The sequence below is a fragment of the Rhea americana genome, unplaced genomic scaffold (assembly GCF_003343005.1).
Source record: "Rhea americana isolate MKP2758 unplaced genomic scaffold, rheAme1 scaffold_51, whole genome shotgun sequence".
NCBI lineage: Eukaryota > Metazoa > Chordata > Aves > Rheiformes > Rheidae > Rhea > Rhea americana.
Window position 1 is genome coordinate 5174140 of NW_028186657.1, and position 20450 is coordinate 5194589.

The 20450-nt window shown below is 41.5% G+C and overlaps 3 protein-coding genes across 5 annotated transcripts; all 3 read right to left on the reverse strand.

Moving 5' to 3' along the window:
• Positions 1 to 605: 605 nt before the first annotated feature.
• Positions 606 to 4720, reverse strand: LOC146588524 (serine protease inhibitor Kazal-type 6-like). 2 transcript variants are annotated; one of them, XM_085317854.1, is made up of 4 exons: positions 4663 to 4720; positions 2464 to 2489; positions 1457 to 1569; positions 606 to 676 (listed from the first exon to the last, which is right to left on the reverse strand). In XM_085317854.1, the coding sequence occupies exons 1-4, from the start codon at positions 4718 to 4720 to the stop codon at positions 631 to 633; spliced, it is 243 nt and encodes an 80-aa protein (XP_085173980.1). In that variant the 3' UTR covers positions 606 to 630. The 2 variants fall into 2 exon arrangements, with proteins under 2 accessions (XP_085173980.1, XP_085173979.1); XM_085317853.1 differs by having other exon boundaries at positions 2464 to 2495.
• A 3464-nt stretch (positions 4721 to 8184) lies between these two features.
• On the reverse strand, positions 8185 to 12350 carry LOC146588525 (ovomucoid-like). The gene is made up of 8 exons (XM_085317825.1): positions 12293 to 12350; positions 11786 to 11808; positions 11106 to 11230; positions 10804 to 10849; positions 9794 to 9921; positions 9608 to 9653; positions 8749 to 8864; positions 8185 to 8230 (listed from the first exon to the last, which is right to left on the reverse strand). Exons 1-8 carry the CDS (start codon positions 12348 to 12350, stop codon positions 8185 to 8187), a joined length of 588 nt encoding a protein of 195 aa, XP_085173951.1.
• Positions 12351 to 17547: 5197 nt separating this feature from the next.
• Positions 17548 to 19974, reverse strand: LOC146588526 (ovomucoid-like). Of its 2 annotated transcripts, none has more exons than XM_085317972.1 (4): positions 19859 to 19974; positions 18977 to 18999; positions 18411 to 18526; positions 17548 to 17921 (listed from the first exon to the last, which is right to left on the reverse strand). In XM_085317972.1, exons 1-4 carry the CDS (start codon positions 19911 to 19913, stop codon positions 17831 to 17833), a joined length of 285 nt encoding a protein of 94 aa, XP_085174098.1. In that variant the 5' UTR covers positions 19914 to 19974; the 3' UTR covers positions 17548 to 17830. The 2 variants fall into 2 exon arrangements, with proteins under 2 accessions (XP_085174098.1, XP_085174099.1); XM_085317973.1 differs by having other exon boundaries at positions 17828 to 17961.
• Positions 19975 to 20450: the final 476 nt, after the last annotated feature.

Below are 20450 nucleotides of genomic sequence, written 5' to 3' on the forward strand. Positions count from 1 at the left end.
AAAGCATTTCCTTAGACCAAAGAAGAAAAAGYTGCTTTAGGAAGAAAAGCCTCCCTGCCTCTGTCTAGAGCCAGCCTCAACTTGCCACCTTCTTGTTACAGGCTTAAATGGAGCAATATTCTCTAGTCTTCAGATTGTTTGTCTCTGGTTTCCAAAAGAGATGAGACATCTGCAGTCACGCTGTTCACTAGCTGTCCTGTCACCCTCCCACAGTAACCTCCGGGAGAGGGAGAGACATGTTTATGGAAGCTGCGTAAAGGACACTTTCCCCCACCCTGCGGGATGGGAAAGGTTGCAGCAGGAGCCCAGGTACTACTTGGCTGGCTGGTAGACATGCACCAATTTTTCAGGTAGGACTGCGTGGAAGAGCTAGGGCTACTGCATAGGAGAAGACACAACTCCATGGGAAACCATTGAAATTGTTGCACAGGCAGCACCTTGCTTTCTGTGGAAAAGGTGATGTAATAAAACAGTATAGCAATAGGAAACCAACCAAAGAATTGTGCTGAGGTTCATTTGATTGAGCAGAGACGTCGGAGGTGAGGGCAAGCTTCTCTCATGTCTGCACACAGGTGTCTGCAACCGTTGCAGAAGGTTGATCAGCTTTTAGTGCTCAGTGACAGTGAGGACTCAGCATTTCCCCAGATGCTTCAATCTTATTTTTCCTCCACTCCTCCTATAAAAGGAGCAAGACAAACTCAGGCAGAGTAGTATATGACAGACAACACAGATGCGKCAGTGGGGAATAAGGAATTGATCCATCAGAAGAGGACCATTTGCCTGACTGAAGCTAGCAAACACTGGAGCCTTACAGCCTTTCTTTTCTTTTCTCAAGACTTTCCTGTAAGGTGACAGTCTTCAGTAGGCACCAAAATGTAAATGGCTGCTAAGGAGAAGTCGATGTTTTGCAAGTATATTTGATCCAGAAGTGCTAGTTCTAATTACATCTCCTTTAAAGAAGGAGATGAGGAAACAGAACTCCAGAAAAGGGTAAACTCTGGATCTTTCCCTGATGCTATGTCTTGTTCCACAAAGCCCGTTCAGACTTTTCAGCAACAACTTGGTGTGGCTCAGCTCCTGCATTCCTCCAGACACCTCTCAGTACCCAGAGGTTTGGATAGTGGGAATTTCAGCCTCTGGCATAGAGTGGGATATGCCGTGGATTAATTTAGTCCCCACAGAAGGTTTAGGCAGATTGTAATTGGCTCCCAGGCCCTATGCTTTCTCTCTGCATGGTAACCAAAATAGTAACGAGCCCAGAAATGAATTAAAATTTGCTTACRTTCATGCAGCTCTGTTCCAAGGAGGAAATAATAAATTTGGCAGGAATCGGGGACCAGTCCATACAAGAAGAGCAGCCTGGATGCTGGGCCTCCCCTCCATGGAGAACATCATTGAATACATGAAGCCTGGGCCAACTATATCTATTGTTTCAATTCCCTTGGCTTTTACTTACAGAACTGCCTTGCAGAAGACACACCGGTTTCCATACGTTACACCATCYGTGCCACAGTGAGGATTGGACTCCCTCGTACAGTACACACTTCTGTTCATAAACTCTCTACAAATCTGCAAAAGGAATAAAAAAACCCAAGCTTTTAGGACTCCTGTACTCCTCCTTTTTAAAGTTTCACATCCCTAGTGGGAAACAAGGTTACTAATATAATTCTCTTTCTGTCAAGAGGACTTAAAGYAACAGTGATGAAACTGCCTATTTTCTGAAAGAAAAAGGCCTGTCAGAAGTGAGCAGAACTGGTGTTTCATGGGAATTTCAGTCCTGTGTCTGAGGAGGGAAACTGTGGTAACCTGGGAGAAATCCTCATYTTCTAAAAACAAAAGTGGATTAGCCCAGGCATGTAGGAAAAGAGTCAGCATTGAGGCTCTTTCAGGCACTTGGCCCCAAGCTAGCTCACTCCTAAATGGCATTATGTGCATTGTGAAACAGTACACTCAGGTTYGTGATTGCTGAGCTTTCTACCTTCCTAGCAGGAGAAAAAAAAAATAGTCTGTAGGGGATTAAAAGTGGTATCCATGAAATATACAGGTGTTTTGTCTCTGGACAAGTTCCCAGTAATGAACTTGGTCTGCGGGGAATAAAATACTCTCAATATCCCATTTGTTTCTTGAGAAGACTGGACAGTGGAGCAAAGTGGACAAAAGCAGTGTTACAAGGCTAAGCATATGAATATAACACTGTGCAAACACTCTGCTCCTAATCCTGGGAGGCATTTGCTAAACTAGCTGTCTATTTCCCTGGTCTTCTTGCTAGTGTGGACGTACATTATGTCTTCCATACAATGGTGAACACCCAAAGAGGTTGGAACATCTTGGAAAGTCCCACCTGGTCCTGGTCCCACCAGACATTAAAAAGTGTTTACCATGCACCARCATCTGGGTTACAAAACCATTTGTCTAGAATCAGGAGAAAATGCAGATTCAGTAAGCAGAAACAGCTGCACTAACCTCTTCAATGTCTTGACCTGCTACATCTGGAATAAAAACACAGAGATTGTATGCATKTCAGCATTATTTTCTGAGAGAAGCTGTACTAAAGTCAGAAATCTTTTCCCAAAACACAGTAATACATACCCTAGGTTTCCCCTACTCTGTCATCCTGTGCAGTGGAGGAGGGGGCAGGAAATACATTATCCAAATTGCTTTTCAGTATTTTGCTTTTTGAAAAATGCTATTAAAATAACATATAATCAGTCACTCAGCTGCTAACTGCACCTCAGATACATAAACCAATCTCCTTGGAAAGCAGCCACTCCAATGGAAGTAAGCTGCCAAATCAGAATTGGATTTTAACAACGATTTTAATTCTTTATATTCATTTTGGGGGCTTTGAGTCTCCTGCACCTCTAAATAGTGAAAACGTCTGGTATTATTGACAGGGGCATGCTGTGGCGCTGCAGAAGGAAGCCCTGTGGTCAGTTTTAYAGCCATCATAAATGCGGCGTGGCTCAGAGACTCTCCCAGAAGAGAGAGTCTGGGAGGCTCTTCATCTAGGGCGAGATACGGAGAGTTGTCACACTGTGATTCGGAGCAAAACAGACAGTGCCAGTCGGTAAGAGAGYGAAATACTCTCTGTAACCGCGGAGTCTGGATAGTCAGTTATAGCCCCTTTGTATTTCTTCACTGCAAAGAAGTGAAACTGCAAAGTCAGATGTGTAGGTTGAGTCATACCTGTGGGACCAGGTGACCCTGTGATGTCTTTAAGGGGGATCCTGACACCTAAGGGAGGACTGAACGCAGATCTCCAGGATGTGGGCCACCAGTGCTCTCTATATGCAGGACACTCAAGTGCCCAGCATCTCATACGGCAATGAGGCAGCAGCAGTTTGCATGTGAGGTTGCGTATCTAGCTGGGGAGGGTTACAGTAGCRTGCTGAATGCTGGAAACTGGTGTCGTACTTGCTCAGAGAAGTGGGGTCACTGCCAGTGTTTCACCAGGTGAATCTGAGCAGAGGGAACCTGAGGCAGGAGGTGAGAAGACTTTATGCTACACCCAGGCCCCCTCACTATGCAGGCTGGAAATCCCACCCAGCAAACAATCAGCTATACCATTATCCATCAACCACCCTACCTCTTCTGCCAGTTCTAATGCATTTCCACGTTTTATCCCTGCCACTGGTATATTTATCATATCCTCTGATCAGACTAGGTGGTATCAATTGTAAAGTCACTGTTATGGCTCTTGGCATATTATTTACAAAATAGCTCATTATATATAAATATTACATGCAGCTACACAAGACTTTGTGATGATATATCTTGACATTTATTTATTTTACATGAGATCACAGAGCATTCTCCCCGGCTTTGGAAGGAAGCTTCAGCACTCTGATGGAACCCAACCCCAATTAAGACTCAATTAGACATAGATGAATATTTCACAATGAATAATGTGTACAAAGTAATTCACCTCTTCTCTCCATGCCCAGCTTGCAATTTTCTCAAGTGAATTCTTTATTCAAATTATTCACACAAAAGCAAGTATAAATAATTCTTGGTCTGCATATTGTTCAATAACTGTTGCCACAAACCTTCTGGAGCTGGGTCAGCTGGACATACGCAATTGATACTGATGTGACCTATATGTTCAAAAATCATCAATCAGCTTACCCAAATTGTCAAAGAGATGTGAAAATCTCAAGATAAATAAATGCTGAATCCTTTGAATTTGCCCTTGAGGACATTTGAATTTAATTGTCAAGCTTTTCTCTGCAACATAAATGAAAGCTGAAACTTTCATCTAATTACATGTTTCCACATCTCTAAAAAAACCACCAAATACCAAGATGCTTACAATCAAAACAAGAACGGATGCCACTTAGGTGCAAGTTTCGTCTTTAACTGATTCAGCAAATCTCTCCAGCTAGCATTCATACCAAAATTAATAATTACATTCTGCTTTGRTACATTTTTTTGAAATAGCCACTTAGAATTTGATCCTTTTGTCACCCAGAGACACCTTCTCTGTGTTAGTCACGGTGAAAGTGCACAAGGGTTGGAAATATGTCGTCCAAGTGAGCAAATAAAGCAGATATTTTCCACTTGCTCAGCTTTATCTTCAAACCTATCATCCATAGATCAAGGCTGCCTGAAGTCTACTATTGTCAGGACAATTTCCTTCTAGGCTACAGAAAAGACAAGACTTACCCGTGAAGAAAGACAGTAACAGCAAGCTGAGAAGCACTAAGACACCTGTTGCCTTCATACTGCAGTTAGCTTTTTAGTCCAAGTCAAGTGGTCTATTCTGGAGGTGGTGTCTCAGCAACAGAGCCCACAATGCGCTCACAGACCCGCCTCTCCGTGTATTTATGTGCCCATCAGTAGCTGTCCTCATTCCTTGCCTTAATTGTGAGAACTTCTCCACTTCATTTCTGAAGTCATTATTGGTCCTGTCCACGTTTATGGTGCTTTAGGAATGCTGTCCTATCCACATCAAACCTAGAAAGAAGGGCTAATTATATGAGTGATAGACTCAGGTGTGTAATACTTTTTTTCTAAATAGTCACAAGATTCTCACACGGGTGAATTTTCAAAGCAGTGATTCATCAGGGAAGCTGGTAATTTTCATTCTCTGGGCCTTTGCTGAATACCAGCTCTGAGGCTTTGAGTGCAGCGTGATGACACTCACTAGACATTATGAAATAAATCACAGCGTGAGAATGTGTTGTCTGCGAAACCAATTATACGTTGTTCCCTGTCTATTTTTGAAGATGGTTCTAAATTTGTTGGGTTTGGGTGGAGAAACACACTGGTGTGACATATTCTCGTGGCTGTGTGTGGAGTCCTGGATAGGACTGCTGACTCTCCTCCTTGAACTATTTAAACTATAGCTGTCAATGTTTTCCAGTTCTTCATATKCACAAACATATGTTAGGGCTCCACTCCCACAGTAAGTGGCAACTAGGGGAATCTGATGGAGAATCATGAGACCTGAGCTCTATTTCCAGCTGATACTTTGCAAAGGTTTGTGTTCAGCTGCATTGTTTGCAAAATATCTGCTCAGATAAGAAGAATCATGTAAAATTTTTAGTACGCTTTCCTAATGAAACAAAACATTTATGAGCACTCTGCATATATGTCTGTTTATCAGTTCTCCCAGTAAATTTTGCATCTGCAACTAATTACTACCAAATTTGACAATGGAGTGAAAGAAAAGATCAAGTTTTGTACATTTGGTAACAATAGACAACTGGACAGAGAAAAGACTCTACTGATACCCTCAGCCAGCAAGGAAAAGAATTTCTGCAGAAGAGCAATGTTTTGCATGCCATACATCTGGGAAAGCATTAGAGTTTCCAGCTTACTGGACATAAAATCCACATAGCAGAGAAGCCGTGACAGACGGGTGAATTCTCTGATGTCTAATAAGGGTGAGCTCACTATGCAGCCTTTGGTATAATTTAGTTATCAAGYCAGTCAGCTGCAGATCCATTCAAAATCATGCTTAGTTCTGCCGCTCACAGAATGACTTGTTTGCCTTTTCTAGTTTCACACGTCACTGCTTATGACCACAGCATTAATACTTCAGTTCTCTGTCTACCCAAATGTGTTATTTGGTGCAGCATGTCTTTCTGGATAAAGCTTTAGAAAATGTGCCATGGGGACCAATTCCTTGCAGCCTGAGGAGAAGAAGAGACTAAATTGCCAAACAGGTGATTACCTCCATTACCCCTTTTCCCACTTCTTTATAACATCTGAAACAGGCCACTTACTAGTGTAGGTGAGGAAATTCTTCTGCATCTCTGACTTGCCTGGAAATCTGGGATGAAAGAAAGGTATCTGGAACTTGATTTCCAGTCTAATGGGTGTAGTTGGGCAGAGCCTCACTGGTATACAGGCAAACATTAACGCTGTGATGGGCAGATCGCTAGTCTTAGATGATACAGACCTTTTCTTTAAAGCATTTGAGTTTGGAGGCTTCCAAGGCATCTAGGCTACAACCATGTACCCCGTGCTTGCTGTTTACCCTCCCTTTCCCTGTATATGAACAGCTTATTTGAGCTTTTCCAAAATCTTTTGAGTTCCTAAGTAAAATATCATGTTTCTTCGGGCAGAAACTGCCATCACAATTCTCCTAAGGTATGGAGACTTACCTTAGGATCTTGCTGTTGAAAGAAATTGCCTGCTATGGCCATCTCTCAGCTAGTTTCTGACAACTCAGTTATCCTCTTGGCCAATGAGAAATTACAATAAAGCCACGTCCTTCACCGAGAGGCCTCTGTTCACTTCCACTAGCTACTTAGTCTGCTCATTATTTTTTTCCCTACTGGCAGGTTAACAGTGAACACTTACAGCTCTCCAGTTTGGCTTTCCTTTCCACCAGGCATAAAGCCATCAAGTGATTCATATTGCCAGGACTACCCCCCCCCCCAAAAAAAAAAATGAAAATAAGAAGTTTCATCTCTTTTGCTAGAAGGGAGTACTGCTATGGGGAGTACAGAAAGGGCAGTTTCTGGTAGGAGGACGAGTGAAATTGCTAGGCTAAAGAATGGCCTACTTCAGGAAACAAGACCTAAAGATAAAGCTTGGAAGTCACAGATTTTACCCCCACTATCAGCCTTAACAACTGACTGCCTTGCTACATAACAAGAGAATGGGAGGTGGAGAAAAGAAGAGGAAGGGAGTATGTGTGCTGTGTCACCTGGGACTTTTCACCTCTATTGTTTGCATACTCAGTACCTGACTCATGCAAAAAGACAGCGCATTGTCATCAACATTCGTGTGTATCATTGCGCATCCACACTCTTTACGCTCCCACAAAGATATTATCTCCATATATTAGCTACTAGTGCATCTTCTAGCCTTTATTTGCTAGGGCTGGAAAACCCAAGACTTTTTCCTTAGATTCCCTGTCCTACCTGTGCCTCAAATACTCCAAATCAAACTTTTCAGATCTTTTCTCYGAAAAACTGAAAGTCTGAACCTGGACTAATTTCTCATCTGGTATTCATTAGGGCTCATTACATCAATGCCCAGCTTGCTCCAATTTTCTGCTGATCAACACAGCCTCCAGGAAACACACCCTTCAAGCAAGCAGAAGTTCCTAATTTTCTTCCTTATGAGGCAGTTTCTTCTCCTCGCCATAAGCCTCCTTTTTATAACACACTGCAAGACCTGTCTCTTGTCCAAGTGCGACCAAGTAGAGCTCACCGTGGCCATTTCCAGGGTCATTTGCCCTATGCTACCAGGGCTCCTAAAAGTGTCAGTTCCTCTAAGACTCAGTGCTGCTACAACTACAAAGCCAAGACTTGTGCATTTAGGATGAGATGTGTGCCAGCACACATTTACACACTACTAGAAACACAAAGTGGCAGTATTTTGAACAAGTTTGTTTTCTCTTTTGATAGATGGTAGTTTGGTATGGAGTGACATACTCCTGTCAGGGCTCAGACTGTTGTGTGATGGGCGTTACACTTTGTTCTTTACTGTGGTTTATTTCACAACTTCTGCCTGACAGATGAGCTCCTAAAACCCTAGAGAACATTACCCCCACCCTGAAAAAAAAAAAAAAAAAAAAATCCTGTTCATGGCAAAGGGAGCAGCTGAATTTAATTTATTGATTAGACAGAGCAGAGACCAACACACAGCAGTCTTCCACAGCAAGGAAGAGCATGTTTGATTGCAGACTTTGCAAGGGAAAAATGAGTATGAAGACTACTACTCCAGTGCTCAGCATTCCCCAAGATGTTTGAGGAAAAGAGGCTTGTTACTCTGTCTGAAGAGAAAGAGGGAGACCAAAATTATAAACATGGAATTCAGCTTGATAGTCCCAGTGGTGCAGTTGCTATTTACTGAAATAAGTTGATACCCCCATGCTGTCCAAGTTATAGAGTACTCCACTTAATATTTGACCTCTTTCCTGATTCCCCAGGTTGTATATTCTTTTATGTTAAAGAGATCTGGACAAACCCAGTAATTCTGGGCACCTCCTCCTAAAGATAGAGCTTAAATTACTCTTTCAGGGAGGGAGGTGGCAAGACTGCAAATGGGAATCTGGCTTCAGTTGCAAGGGAAGCAGAAGAGAAATGAAAATCACTTGCACTAAAGATCTATAGTGCCGAGGGAATCACAGAAGAGTGTGTCAGGACTGGAACATGCAGCAGGGATGGATTTACCTAGGGGCCTCAAAGGGAGCTTTGGGATTTCCATTACTGTCTGCTGTTCTTGCATGTGCATTTCTGCTCTTCTAATGCAGCAGTAGTTTTATGACCAAGTGATGAACTCCATACTTACTGAGCGGAATAACAGAACTGGCATTTGTTTCCATACGTTTTGCCATCAGAGCCACAAACAGGCTCATACTCAAAGGCACACATGCCTTTGGCATGGAGGTAGTCACTGCAATCAACCTACAGGTAGTGGAGAAATAATACATTTTAAACCTTTTGTGCCCAGCATTTCCCTACATGAGTGCTTTATATTTATTTAATATTTGTGATATAGCAAAGACTAAAACCACTTTTTAAGGGTAGGGTTCTATTCTAGCAACTCTGTAAACTCAGAAGCTAGAACATGCTTGCTTGGAGGAGCCTGAAGTCAGATTCCAAGTAGTGTAGAAGATGGGACCAAAAAAAACTCAGAAATACTAAAATAGTGAAATGGCCATTTCAGTGTTTCCAGACTGGCCCTCTCACTGGCTGCTCTACTCTAGTTGTGCAGTCTAGAAAAGACAGGTTTACAGAAAGTGGATTACTGCAAGCCACGCAGTAGAAAGTACTCCACACCCAAGGAATTGTAGCTACCATTCATGAGTATTTCTGGTAATAAATGATCTCCCTGCTCTTCTGCAGGAAGGATGAGACAGCATTTCCTGCTAAGCCACTTTTCCAAGTGAAGGAGGGTGTCAGAAGCAGCCAAATGCCGTGTTTCCAGGTCAGGAGTCTTGCACATGGGGACTGCCCCAGGTTTGGTTCCATATCCTTTAACCCTGACATACTTCTACTATTTTCCTCGTATCCTGTTTTCAGGCCATATTCCATGAGTTTAGTGCTAGGACAATGCAAGTGTTCCTATTATTCAGTTATGATTCATTTAATTTATGCTGTGTAATGTATTACAACAATAGATAGTAGTGCAGATTTCTGAGCTTTACCTGCGAACACTCTCCAAGTCTGTATAGGTCTATGTCAGCTCCATTCCTTTGGAAAGAAAGAGAGTTGAGAAAGAATGAGCATAGGGCAGCCATGTCAGGATTTAAGCTACCTCATTATACTCTAAATACCAAACCAAGCATCTGCTGATCCAAAAATCCCTTCAGTGACCCACCCTATTCACTTACGCCACTGCAGTGCAAAATTCACACTGGTTGCCATAGGTAATCCCATTGGTTGCACAGACTGGGTTGTACTCCAGGGTGCAGACACCATTCTCACCATTAGCTGCTCTCAGGTGGCCAGCACAGTTGATCTGAAGCAGTCACAGAACAACAGTTTTAATCTCTGTCCTCCATTACATCAGTCCTGTGTAATGGAGCATGGTGCAAGAGACATTCTCCCTTCTCCTCAAGGTAGCAGTAAACATATTGAGTACTATGGAGACATGAGTTTCCAGCACCGGTGCATTACAACAGAAGCAGCAGGATTAGGAKAAATTCTGCTTCTGAGGGCAGCCCAGTCCTGGAATATCTGTATATTTTCCTGTCCTGAAATTGGTCAGTCAGTGTCAGCTAGGGGTTTTTCACCATGAACTCCTCTGTGCAGGGTCTTGGCCTAAATGCCAGTTACATGGCAGTGATGGGACAGGAACTTTCATTGTGAAATGTCTACACAACTTCTGAAAATGGAGTTTACATTTGCCCAAGTATTTCTGCAAACATTACTTACTGTGAGAATACTGAGATGAAAATTGTAGTATTATGTTAAATTGCACAGCCCAGAGTGCTTCTTTACATAATCTCGCTATTCTAAAAGCAGATACTTCTCCACTCCATGGTAGCACTACATATTGATAAACAAGCGTTATGATAAGCGTTCTGATAGAGTATTTTTTCCATAACAAAATGATGGTTTAGTCAAAACCCAGTTTCCTCTGGGAACTTTTACATTTCAACAATTTTTTTTCCTAAGCCTAAAGGGAAGTGTTTTGATAAAGCTGAAACATAATTGAAATCAAAAGTCAAAAAGATCAATTCTTGCAAATCTTAAAGTCTTCATTTTGATTCCTTTTTGGACAATTTGAAACTGTATTTTTCATGAAGAAGAAGAGCTCTTCTTTTCTAGCTTGCTGCCATCATTTTACATCACTGCTAAGTGCGGCACAAGAAAGAGTGGAACAGATTTCAGACCATACCTTTACACATCTTCCATCATGCTTTTTGTCAACGTTTTTGCACTGCCTGGAGGGATAAAGAGACGGAAAGGAATCATAAATCTGTTGATAGCATACAGTCATCTCACTCATTGAGTCTCTACACTTGCAAAGCCCCAGTAATTAATCAAACTTAGGAGTTTTATCACTGAAAAGATCCCTAGGGAAGACAGAAACTTCTGAAAAGTCTTCTAGATCACGCTGTGATTAGTCACAGTATAAAAGGCTTTTGTTGTCTGCTACTTGAACTGTTATTTTAGGTAATTGAGAGGTCTCATACTCACCAGATTTCTCTACAGAGTAAGCACTCATTGGGATAAGTCACACCATCAGTCCCACAGACAGGTTCAATGGTCCTGGGACAGGCAAGATCTTCACCTGGAGACAGTAAGTATGTGCTGCAGGAGGCCTATTAAAAAGGACAGAAAGTATAATTTGTCTGGTAGGGAAAAAGGTGTGTAGCGTTAATCAAGTTTTTCTCATATAGGGATACTACTGTTGATCATTTTTTCCTCTAATGTTCCTGCATGGTGAAGAAAGGGAGCAAAATATTACAGAATGCATAGGCTCATTTTGACTGTTAAGGTATACAGTACTGTAGACATTCATTACCAATAAAAAATAGTTATTCCTTAGGGAATCAGACAGGGAAATAGGTGTTTATTTAAAAAATGTATAGGTTCTCTGCTGTCTCTCTGTGCTGTGCAGAATCCCACTCTACATTATTAATTGCCATCTTTTATCATCAGCGTGGTCAAATATCTTTCACTGACAGGTATTTTCTTATTTTTGGAAAAGGAGGTAGTATAATTCTTAGGGGAACTTTTCTTCCTTCATTTTTCTCTCACTTTTTGTCTTTCTTCCTGTCTCTCTCTCAAGACTTCTCTGGGACACAGTGTGATTATGAATTTTTTATCTGGACTTAGAAATCAAGAATAAATTATAAAGAAGATCTACTGCTTACCTGTTGACCACCAGTAACAACATCTACAATAAAAAAAAAAAACAGAGATTATAAAATACAAAAAATTTACAATGTCCTTGGTTAAAATTCCTTTGGAGTCATCAATTTCCTATCAGTCACTGAATTCACTTTCTAACTTCTGAAAAGTGATTGTTTTCCCAAAAGTTTCTTCTAGTCTGAGTAAACCAAAAGTAGTATCGTAAGATAAAATATTTCAATTGTTTGTGGAAGCACAAATCCTGACTCGTTAAAAGTAAGATATGAACTTTTCTCCTCTTTCAGCACTGTTATCCCCATTAAATCTTGTAAGTGTAAATCAAACAGGTGTGTCAGTAGACCTATAGTATTTGCACAGGGATGGATTACATCAAAAGAGAAATCATCGCCATCTCTTCTCCAGAAAGCTGACCTCTTTTTTTTAGGTTGCGTATATAATCCCATCTTTCGATAGGCAAATGTTCAAGAGGTCTAGAGAAATTAGCACAGGCTACAACAGAAACAACTTACCAGAAAGACAGCTGAGAAACACTAGCCCAAGAAGGGCAACAATTCTTGTTATCTCCATAGTGGAGACGGCTGGACAGTCTGTTACTTGCAAACCTGTTGCTGCTGCATTCAGCAGAGATGTTTCTCAGCCTTCAGCCTGGCAGGGCTGTGTGTTGACTGTCTATATATATCTCCTTGATCTTGCTTGTAAAGTCATTTCATAGAGTAATTATTTGCTCTGTAAACCTACAGAATTGTATTGATTATTGAGCTGAGCCCTAAAGAATGCTTCTTTGTCAGAGAAATGCCCAGAAGAATTGAATAAAAACGTGAGCTACGCCCATCTTGTTAACTAAGGCACTCTGCTGTACTATGAGCAGTTTGTACTGTTCATGCAGGAAGAACATTGTACCAAGAATAGATCTGGTGAAATTCCATATGGAAGCTGGTAAATCAAAAGCACCAATTTGGTGAAAGCATTCAAACTTGTGTAGAACATACTATATACACTAGACAGTGTTTGGGCACCAGGAGATTTGCAAGGTACAGCAGAGTGATTGGACAGCAGCATGGGACACCCTAAGCTTTTGTAGACATAGAACATAGGGTTATGTAGATTTTAGTCCGTTTATTTTAAAGGTGCCGAGGGCACCGTGGATCTCTTCACACTCTCTTTGTTTTTCTGATACTCTGAATTTCTCATCAATGGGAAGGAATCAGCCATCACGACAGGAAAGCATTACCTAAAACTTCAGAAGTTTAAAGGATCTTTCCATGTAGGAAGAGGAGTTATCTAGCTGCTGGCAGTGGGGATGGATCTGATTAAGAAAGGAAAAGAATAACTAGCCTTAAATTTGGATTGAGATAAACTTCCCTTGTGTAGGTGAAATAGGATTCTTAATACCTAAGACATTGATGRAAAATTTGCAACAGCTGCAGGCAGAAGGCAAGTCCTTAGGTTCCCACCTGTTCCCCCTCTATTGCTTGTCATTAAACTTAGAGTGTCAGTTAAAAGCCATTTTTTAGAGAAGACAAGTGAAGAATAATGTGTTAGCCTCTATTAAATGGTTCAATTCTGTGCCAAGTATATGGAAAAACAAATAAGGGATATTGCATAAAATGAAATGTCTTTGTACTAAGGTAGTCAAGGAAGAAAGTGAGGGACAGAACAACATGTTTGTGTTTTGGAAGCAGCATGAGCTGTATGTGTGGTTTAGAGGCAGCCTGATTTTTAAATAGAAAATCAGAAGTGTTTTTTTTTTTATTATCCTGGGAGATGTTCAAGTCTTGGCATGGGCAGATAAACCATAAAATTATAGCTGAAAGTGTAACTGTAGTCACAAAATAGAGCTTGCAAGATTTGGCCTGTTCATGTCAATGAAAGCTTTTTTATCTGAAAAATAAATGAGTAATGAATGTTCTTTGGATCTTGTTCGCAAATATCAGGAGTTAAAGGGTTCCTTCCAAAGCTGTTTTTGTTGTATTCTTAGCATCTTGAGTGACATGACTGTCAGATTCCTTAACTGATCATAAGCATATTTGGAAGGGAAGAAATAATCACAGAAGCATTAATATTGATTGTTCTCCAGCGGCAAGAATGCTTAAGCCTGACAACAAGGTTTCCTCAGAACTTGTACCAGCCATCAGTGGAGTTGGTGCTTGCTGGCACTGAGGAGGTGAGCGAGGCTCCCAGAATGTAGTGTGTTGCCTTTTCAGCCCTACGATCCAATTTCTGCATATCCACTGCTGGATTAGGGGTCTCCATTTATCAGAAATTGTGCTACCTCTCTGTTTTCCTCTCCTCCCAGACTGAAATCATGTTGGTCTCTCAGATTCTTCTGTGAATAAGAAGATATCTGGTAGGGAATGACATCATTCTCATTTTTGGCCAACATCAGACCTTCAGTTAATTAGCTCTGCTTSCTGAAATCCCCCTCTCATCCACTTGCTGTCTCTGAGGGTCTGGGTAGCCTGCCAGAACTACTCCAAAAGCAGCACCTTCCTCTCTTCTATTGGCAATTAGTGCCATTTCGTAGGGCGGGAGGGAGAACAAGAGAAACAAGGAAAGGGTCTTGCTACAGAGAGGTCTTGCCGTGGGGAAAGGATGGAAGATAAATGCAAGCAGTCTGGGCAAAGCTGTTAGGCTAGGTGTGATGTGCAGTGGCACCAGGAGCTGGAGTAAACAAGGGAGCAAGACACGAGTAATTATTACTGGGCAAGAGAGAACACAGGCCTTGGGAAAGGTMAGAATTAACTAACACATTTGGAAGGGTGAGTTTTGGGAAGTTGTATACACGTTGGGAATGGGAAGGAGGAAATGAACTCACTTGCCAAAGCTTGCTGTAATACTCAGGAATCTCATGATGGTGCATTCAGTAAAGTGAGTTTGAGTATAGGATTGTTTTTAGCTTGGATCCATAAAACAGTTTAATAAAAATTCTTCTTGCTATTTTAAGTTTTTAGAAGGCAAACTTTTTCTATCAAGAAGGTTATGGCCACATAAATAGGATAAAAACTGGTAGCCACATGATGTATCCTCTTGTATWAGGGTATATTTCCCATAATTCTGGAAATTCTAACAGTATCTAATCCAGAATTATTTCTTCCCATAACAGTGATGTTTTCCTGGGAACCTTTTCCTCTGATCTTGAGATTCCCTGTCTCAGGCAAATCTGTAATCTGCCACAGTCTAAGAAATTCCTCAGTCGTTTTTCTTGCTTTGGTTTAAAACTTGTCACAGGCTTCATTTGGCTGCGGAGAATAATTATACTGTTCAAGGATTTGAAACAGCACATTTTCATTCCRGCAGCAATACCACTGCCCTTGCTGTTATATAATACTGTCACACAACAAACATACTTATCAAGAATAAAATGGTACTGTACTCCTATACACTATGCTACAGCACAGAGAAGTACAAAATGCATTTCTTTTCCACTGATCAGTGATGCATGTGACCCACTGCAAGATCATTTAAAGCAGATTGCTGTTACCAGACCTATGCACATGGGGGCAGAACTAGATTTTCTGTAAGAACATCAGTTCAATTTAGAGCAAGTAAAACCTCTGCTCTGAGCTGTATCCATGTAATAGTTCTCCTCGCAGTTCAGCTACCTGATTGCTGCCTTCATATCTCCTGTCATTTAACCATAGATGATACCACAGGCAAGGGTGTCTGGAATAATTTGGCTGTCTGGGAGCCAAATACTTACAGCAAAATGCTCAGGATGTAGCCCCACACATCCACATCCCACAGTGAGTCTCAGCTCTGCCTGACTGCAATAGCTCTGCCATGACCATCCCCCAGAAATGACGTCTCYGAGTAATTTTCCTTTAAAAACCTCTTTTTATTTTTCTCTGCATTGAGGAAGAATGTAGTGACAAACAGTTTATCCTGAACGAAGTCTCAGAGAGAAACTATATTAACAGAGAGATCTAGGCTGGCCTGAGGTACGTTTTGGCCAGCAACAAGTAGAACGATATATTAAAAAAAAAGAAGAAGCTTTGATATAAAGTAGAGCAGAGCAAAATAACCATATGTAATGTGCTAATCAATTTGTGGGCTAATTGAGTGACATTTCCTAAATTTATAAACAACAGATAATGACATAAGGTGCTGAGGTACTGCTTAAAGAATTGTACCATAAAATGCCTCGGCAGGCAGGCAATATTTCCTGCCTTGGATTTCCTGGAGGGAGAGTTAGATTAGTGAGAAGATTTTGTATTGTTGTGGCAGGATTTTATTGAGCAGCAACAAGAAGAAAAAAATCCAACAGGGTGCTCCTGAAAGAATATTCTCTTCCTCTCCGACCCAAAGAGCYGGCCACCTGACCCAGAAGAGTCATGGTGAGCCCTCTGCTTTGCTCCCCGTTACTTCTGAGTACCGCTGGGTAACCCAGCTCTGCGCCAGGGAGGCAGATTCAGCCCCATTCATTTCTACTCACAGTTTCTCCTGAATTGCCTCACAAATTTTCCTGTTCAGCAGAAACAGCCCTTGGAAGCTGGACTCCGAGAATTGCTGGGATCTTGCGGGTGACTGGGAGCTCCACTTGTTCTCCAAGGTAGCACAGGTCCTCTGGGGCCCTCCTTGTCCCCTCTGTCCTCCCTAAGAAAGAAAATATGTGATGGGGCTGGTGTCCTCCTATKTCCCTCGTGCAGCAGAGGGGACAAGAATGAGCAGGGAGCCCATGAGCTGCACATCCCCAGCACTGCATCCCAGAGCCTCACTTTGTCTTGGCCCTAAGAAATTGTATGTGTCGCTGAAATGCCTTCCAGCACGCAGACCTCCTACTCACAGGAGGGACATTCCAGCTCTGGAAAGGGACTTGGCACTAAATGGTTATACACAGTCATGTCTTTTGGAAATAAATTGTCTCTCTTTAGAGAGCTACTCTCTCCCATCTCTGTAAAGTGACATATCGTCACTTAAAATCATTAACTATTTGACTGGGAGATTGCTACATGCACAACATGCTGCACTGCCAGCACTTCACTAGCTGTTAATGAATAATAAATTAACACTATGACTCTGAGCCCTTCTTTTCATCAGACGAGATTTCCAGAGGCCGAAGAATCTCAGAGGATCCTCTACAAGCGACAGTCGATGCAATTACCTACAAGCAGCAGCCAAGTGGTGGGCGAGGTGTGAGAAAGGGCTGTGGAAACTATTGCTAGCACTCTTCCAAACATCTCATCTATTAGATCTGACTCTGCCCACTGCTTTTCTGCGGTATCCTGCACGGATGCACATTGCAAACATGCATGTGGGCAGCCAGGTATCTGCCTGTGCAGAGAAAAATGCTGTCCTCTTACTTTGGGAGGCAGAGCAGATTGCAAAAGGGGTTTTCTTCACTGAAATGTGTGCTCTCTACCTGGCTTTCAAGGGGAAAAGATTCAGCTGTGAAATTAATCGACCCATTTCTCTTGTCCACGTGAGAAAACGTGGCTAAGCCGGGAAGCTGAAATGAGGGTTAACAGCTCCCAGTGCCTGAGAGCCAGTCTGTGTTTCAGCTGCTTTCTGTAGGGCAGCCACGAAACACTCCCAGCTGTAAAAATCTGTGGATTGGGTTTGTCTCTAATTATGTGTATGTTCAGGTTTGCTTGGGGCCTCTACAGGCTGCCGGAGTATGCATAATATGCAAATAATAATAAAGCRGTGAGGCAGCAGGTGTTTAGCAGTAGCAGCTAGTGAGGTGGACGATTCCTCCTTGGTTAAGTGGACAACATCTGTCCAGGATACTCTTAGTGAAACAAATCAATAGGAACATTACACCAGGTTACATTCCTACTGCTGGTTTTATTTCAGAAATCTGGAGGAACTAAGACACTCTTAAGATCATGCCCATTGCCTTTGTAGGTGGAGTTGATTTCTTTGTAAATCAGAACAATATATACTTTCTTCCTTAATTCACTATTAATACCTGCACCCAAGGATTATTGCTGTGATATAATCACATGATAGTATGTTTTGTGCTGTTTTCTCCTAAGCTATTAACATAAGATATGAATGCTGTTTTTTACATAGCAGAGATTTCAGGATTCATCAGAAGCTTTCAAGGTTCAGGACGAGGTCTTTGAGCAGCGTCTGCCATGGGAAACTTTGCAAGGGAGGATTCCTGTTTCGGAGCTGAAGCCCTTCAGGGAGTTAACACTGTCGAAGATACAGCAAGGCAAGAGTACGCTGACTTCTCCTGGGGAGGAGGAAATAGATATCTCAGAGAAAGAACATCTGGGCTTTTAATGTTTGTCTGTCCCTCCAGTGAAGTATATATCATAGAGGAGCTTAACCAAAACATAAAACTTCCGAAAGGTATTACAGCCATCTTTTGTTGATAACATTCAAAGCTAAGATAAAGACTTATTTTAAAGGAAAAACAACTAGTCTGTAGGAAATAGGCTTCGTGTGCCGGAAGAGAGTTCTTCAGTAAATTACTTAACTCTGCTACTCTTACCTCCTTCTACCTCAAAGAAAGGAATTCCTGGCAAAATCTTCCCATAAAAATCAGCAGCCCTTACTGAAGGGTAAGTAAACAGGTAAACACAAAATAAGAGAACTTCACATCTCCCAGGGAAAGACAGATTAGTTAAAGCTAAATTAGTTAGCTGTTTAGTTAGTGAAAAGATTTATTTTCATACATACTGAAATGCATTGCAGAACAAACATTTATTGCCATATGTTATGCCGTCAGACCCGCAATGTGGGATGTATTCCAGAGTGCAGAAAGTCCTGGGTATGACATAGTCACTGCAGTAGTCCTGTAGATAGAGGCAACATTATGTTCACCAAAGATCTCTCAACAACTGATAGGTGATGTTAGCAGAGACCAGAGATCCACCTGGGCTTCCTCTGGTACTGGCCAGTAGCATATGTCTAGAAAGGGCCAAGGTATAGGGAAGGGGAACAGTGATGTGTTGCTAGTGCACCCTTAAAGCCTCTAGTAATGTAGAGCATGCGTGAACATCAAAAATGTTACTGCAGTAACTGTGACAATAGTTTGGGCACTCCCTGAATCCTGCACTACTTGTTGAAACTATCAAATGGAAATGAAAATTTCACCCCATAATATGTGTGGCAAATATTGCTCAAACAGCTGGAGGACTCAGGATCTTCAAATGCTCAATCACAGTGCGATTAACAATGATTTCTATAGAAATGGCTTTCAGGAAATAAATGATGGAGAATAACTATAAAGAACTGTCCCTTACCTCCACCTTCACAGCAGTAGTATCTGAAAAAAAAAAGGGGGGGGGGGAAACAGTAGAAATGTAGGAAAACAGTAGAAACTGAGACACAAATGCAGCTCATGGATACTGGACCAGTTAAAATCTGTGAATGTGTCCTGAATACACCACTTTTAATTCATTGTTAACAAATGCCTTTTTAGATAAAGATAATGCTATGCATAATTTTGTGCTATATTATATGTTACAACATTGATTCTGCAGTGTACATCATGAAGGTTACAGCCAAGATGAAAAGAGGTCCATAAAATGAAGGAAAATAAAATAAAAACTTTTTCTATGTCTCAGAAGATGAAGCAGGACACGTACTCAAAGATAAACGCGTTAGTGAGAAAAACAGGGCCATACAGCTGTTAAGTGTCTTGGGACAGCTTCTTATATGCATTTCTATAGTAGCGCTTGAATAATGGAAGTATTTTTTGAAGTGTAAGATCTATAAAGCTTCTACAACTGTGCTGGCTCTCAAATCACATCTCTCATTTGTGATGGTTACTGAAAGGAACTGAACTTTTCTTGTAGACTAATTAGTGTTTCTGCAACATTTCAGATCCTGGGTGTCTGAATCTCCTGGTTGTACCACATACATGTCACTTCTTTCATTATGCATAAACTAGCGTTGATCCTAGAACTGTTCCCACAGTTGTTTTTACCCACTCAGTTCTGTTGCTAAAATATTACCCCATAAGTGATAGTCTCTGATGTCAAGTCTTTTCAACACTATCTTTCTAGGAGTAAATAAGTCCTTGTAGAATGAAACTCTTTCCAGTCTGAGGATGTTTTTGTGGTTTTAAAGACAGTCAGAACTTAAACACAGAGCAGTAGGCGCTAGGCAGTAAAGTTACTCACCTGGGAAGCAGCAAAGGGCTAGAGCAAACAACATCAACGTGCCTGCGGTCTTCATGATGGCTGAAGTGCCTGCACACAGCAGAGGCTGTGCTCAGCTCAGTAACCGCAGTCCTAATTCTCCCCTCAAATGGTAATCCTGCATATATAYGTGTGCATGTGTTTGTATTTGGCTTATCCATTCTKATTCTGAAATAAGATCCCAGGTCTGTTGTCAGGATGGTAATCTTGACAGTATTTACTGAGATAAACCATGTTCTAAGCTGGGAAGAATGCTTCATCATCACCAAGAATCACAAGAGGTTTATACATGTTAAATAAACGCTATATATCATTGTTTCAAGTGAAAAAATGTGGCAGGTAGCTTCTGAAGAACCATAAAAAATTCCTGCAGGCAAAAGGTCACTGTACAAACCTGTACAGCGTATACTGCCAAATTTTCTCTATGTGCATGCACCAGTGCTTATTTACATGCAGTGCTTTTTCATAAGCAAAATGTTGCAAATATGAAATGAATGGCTTCCAAATTAGCCTAAAAAGCTCCCAATTTCCATTCTGTTTTCTGACTTCCATTCCCATGCTTCATCCCAATAAG

Excerpts from the sequence above, each read along its gene's own strand:
- LOC146588526 (XM_085317972.1), bottom strand. The coding sequence starts at position 19,913 with ATGAAGACCGCAGGCACGTTGATGTTGTTTGCTCTAGCCCTTTGCTGC. Across the intron at positions 18,527-18,976 it reads CTACTGCTGTGAAGGTGGAG|GACTACTGCAGTGACTATGT; the intron begins GTAAGGGACAGT and ends CTCTATCTACAG. Across the intron at positions 17,922-18,410 it reads TTGTTCTGCAATGCATTTCA|TGTTAACTCCCTGAAGGGCT; the intron begins GTATGTATGAAA and ends TATCTTCGACAG.
- LOC146588525 (XM_085317825.1), bottom strand. The coding sequence starts at position 12,350 with ATGGAGATAACAAGAATTGTTGCCCTTCTTGGGCTAGTGTTTCTCAGC. Across the intron at positions 11,231-11,785 it reads TTGTTACTGGTGGTCAACAG|GCCTCCTGCAGCACATACTT; the intron begins GTAAGCAGTAGA and ends CCTTTTTAATAG. Across the intron at positions 10,850-11,105 it reads TTACTCTGTAGAGAAATCTG|GCAGTGCAAAAACGTTGACA; the intron begins GTGAGTATGAGA and ends TTATCCCTCCAG.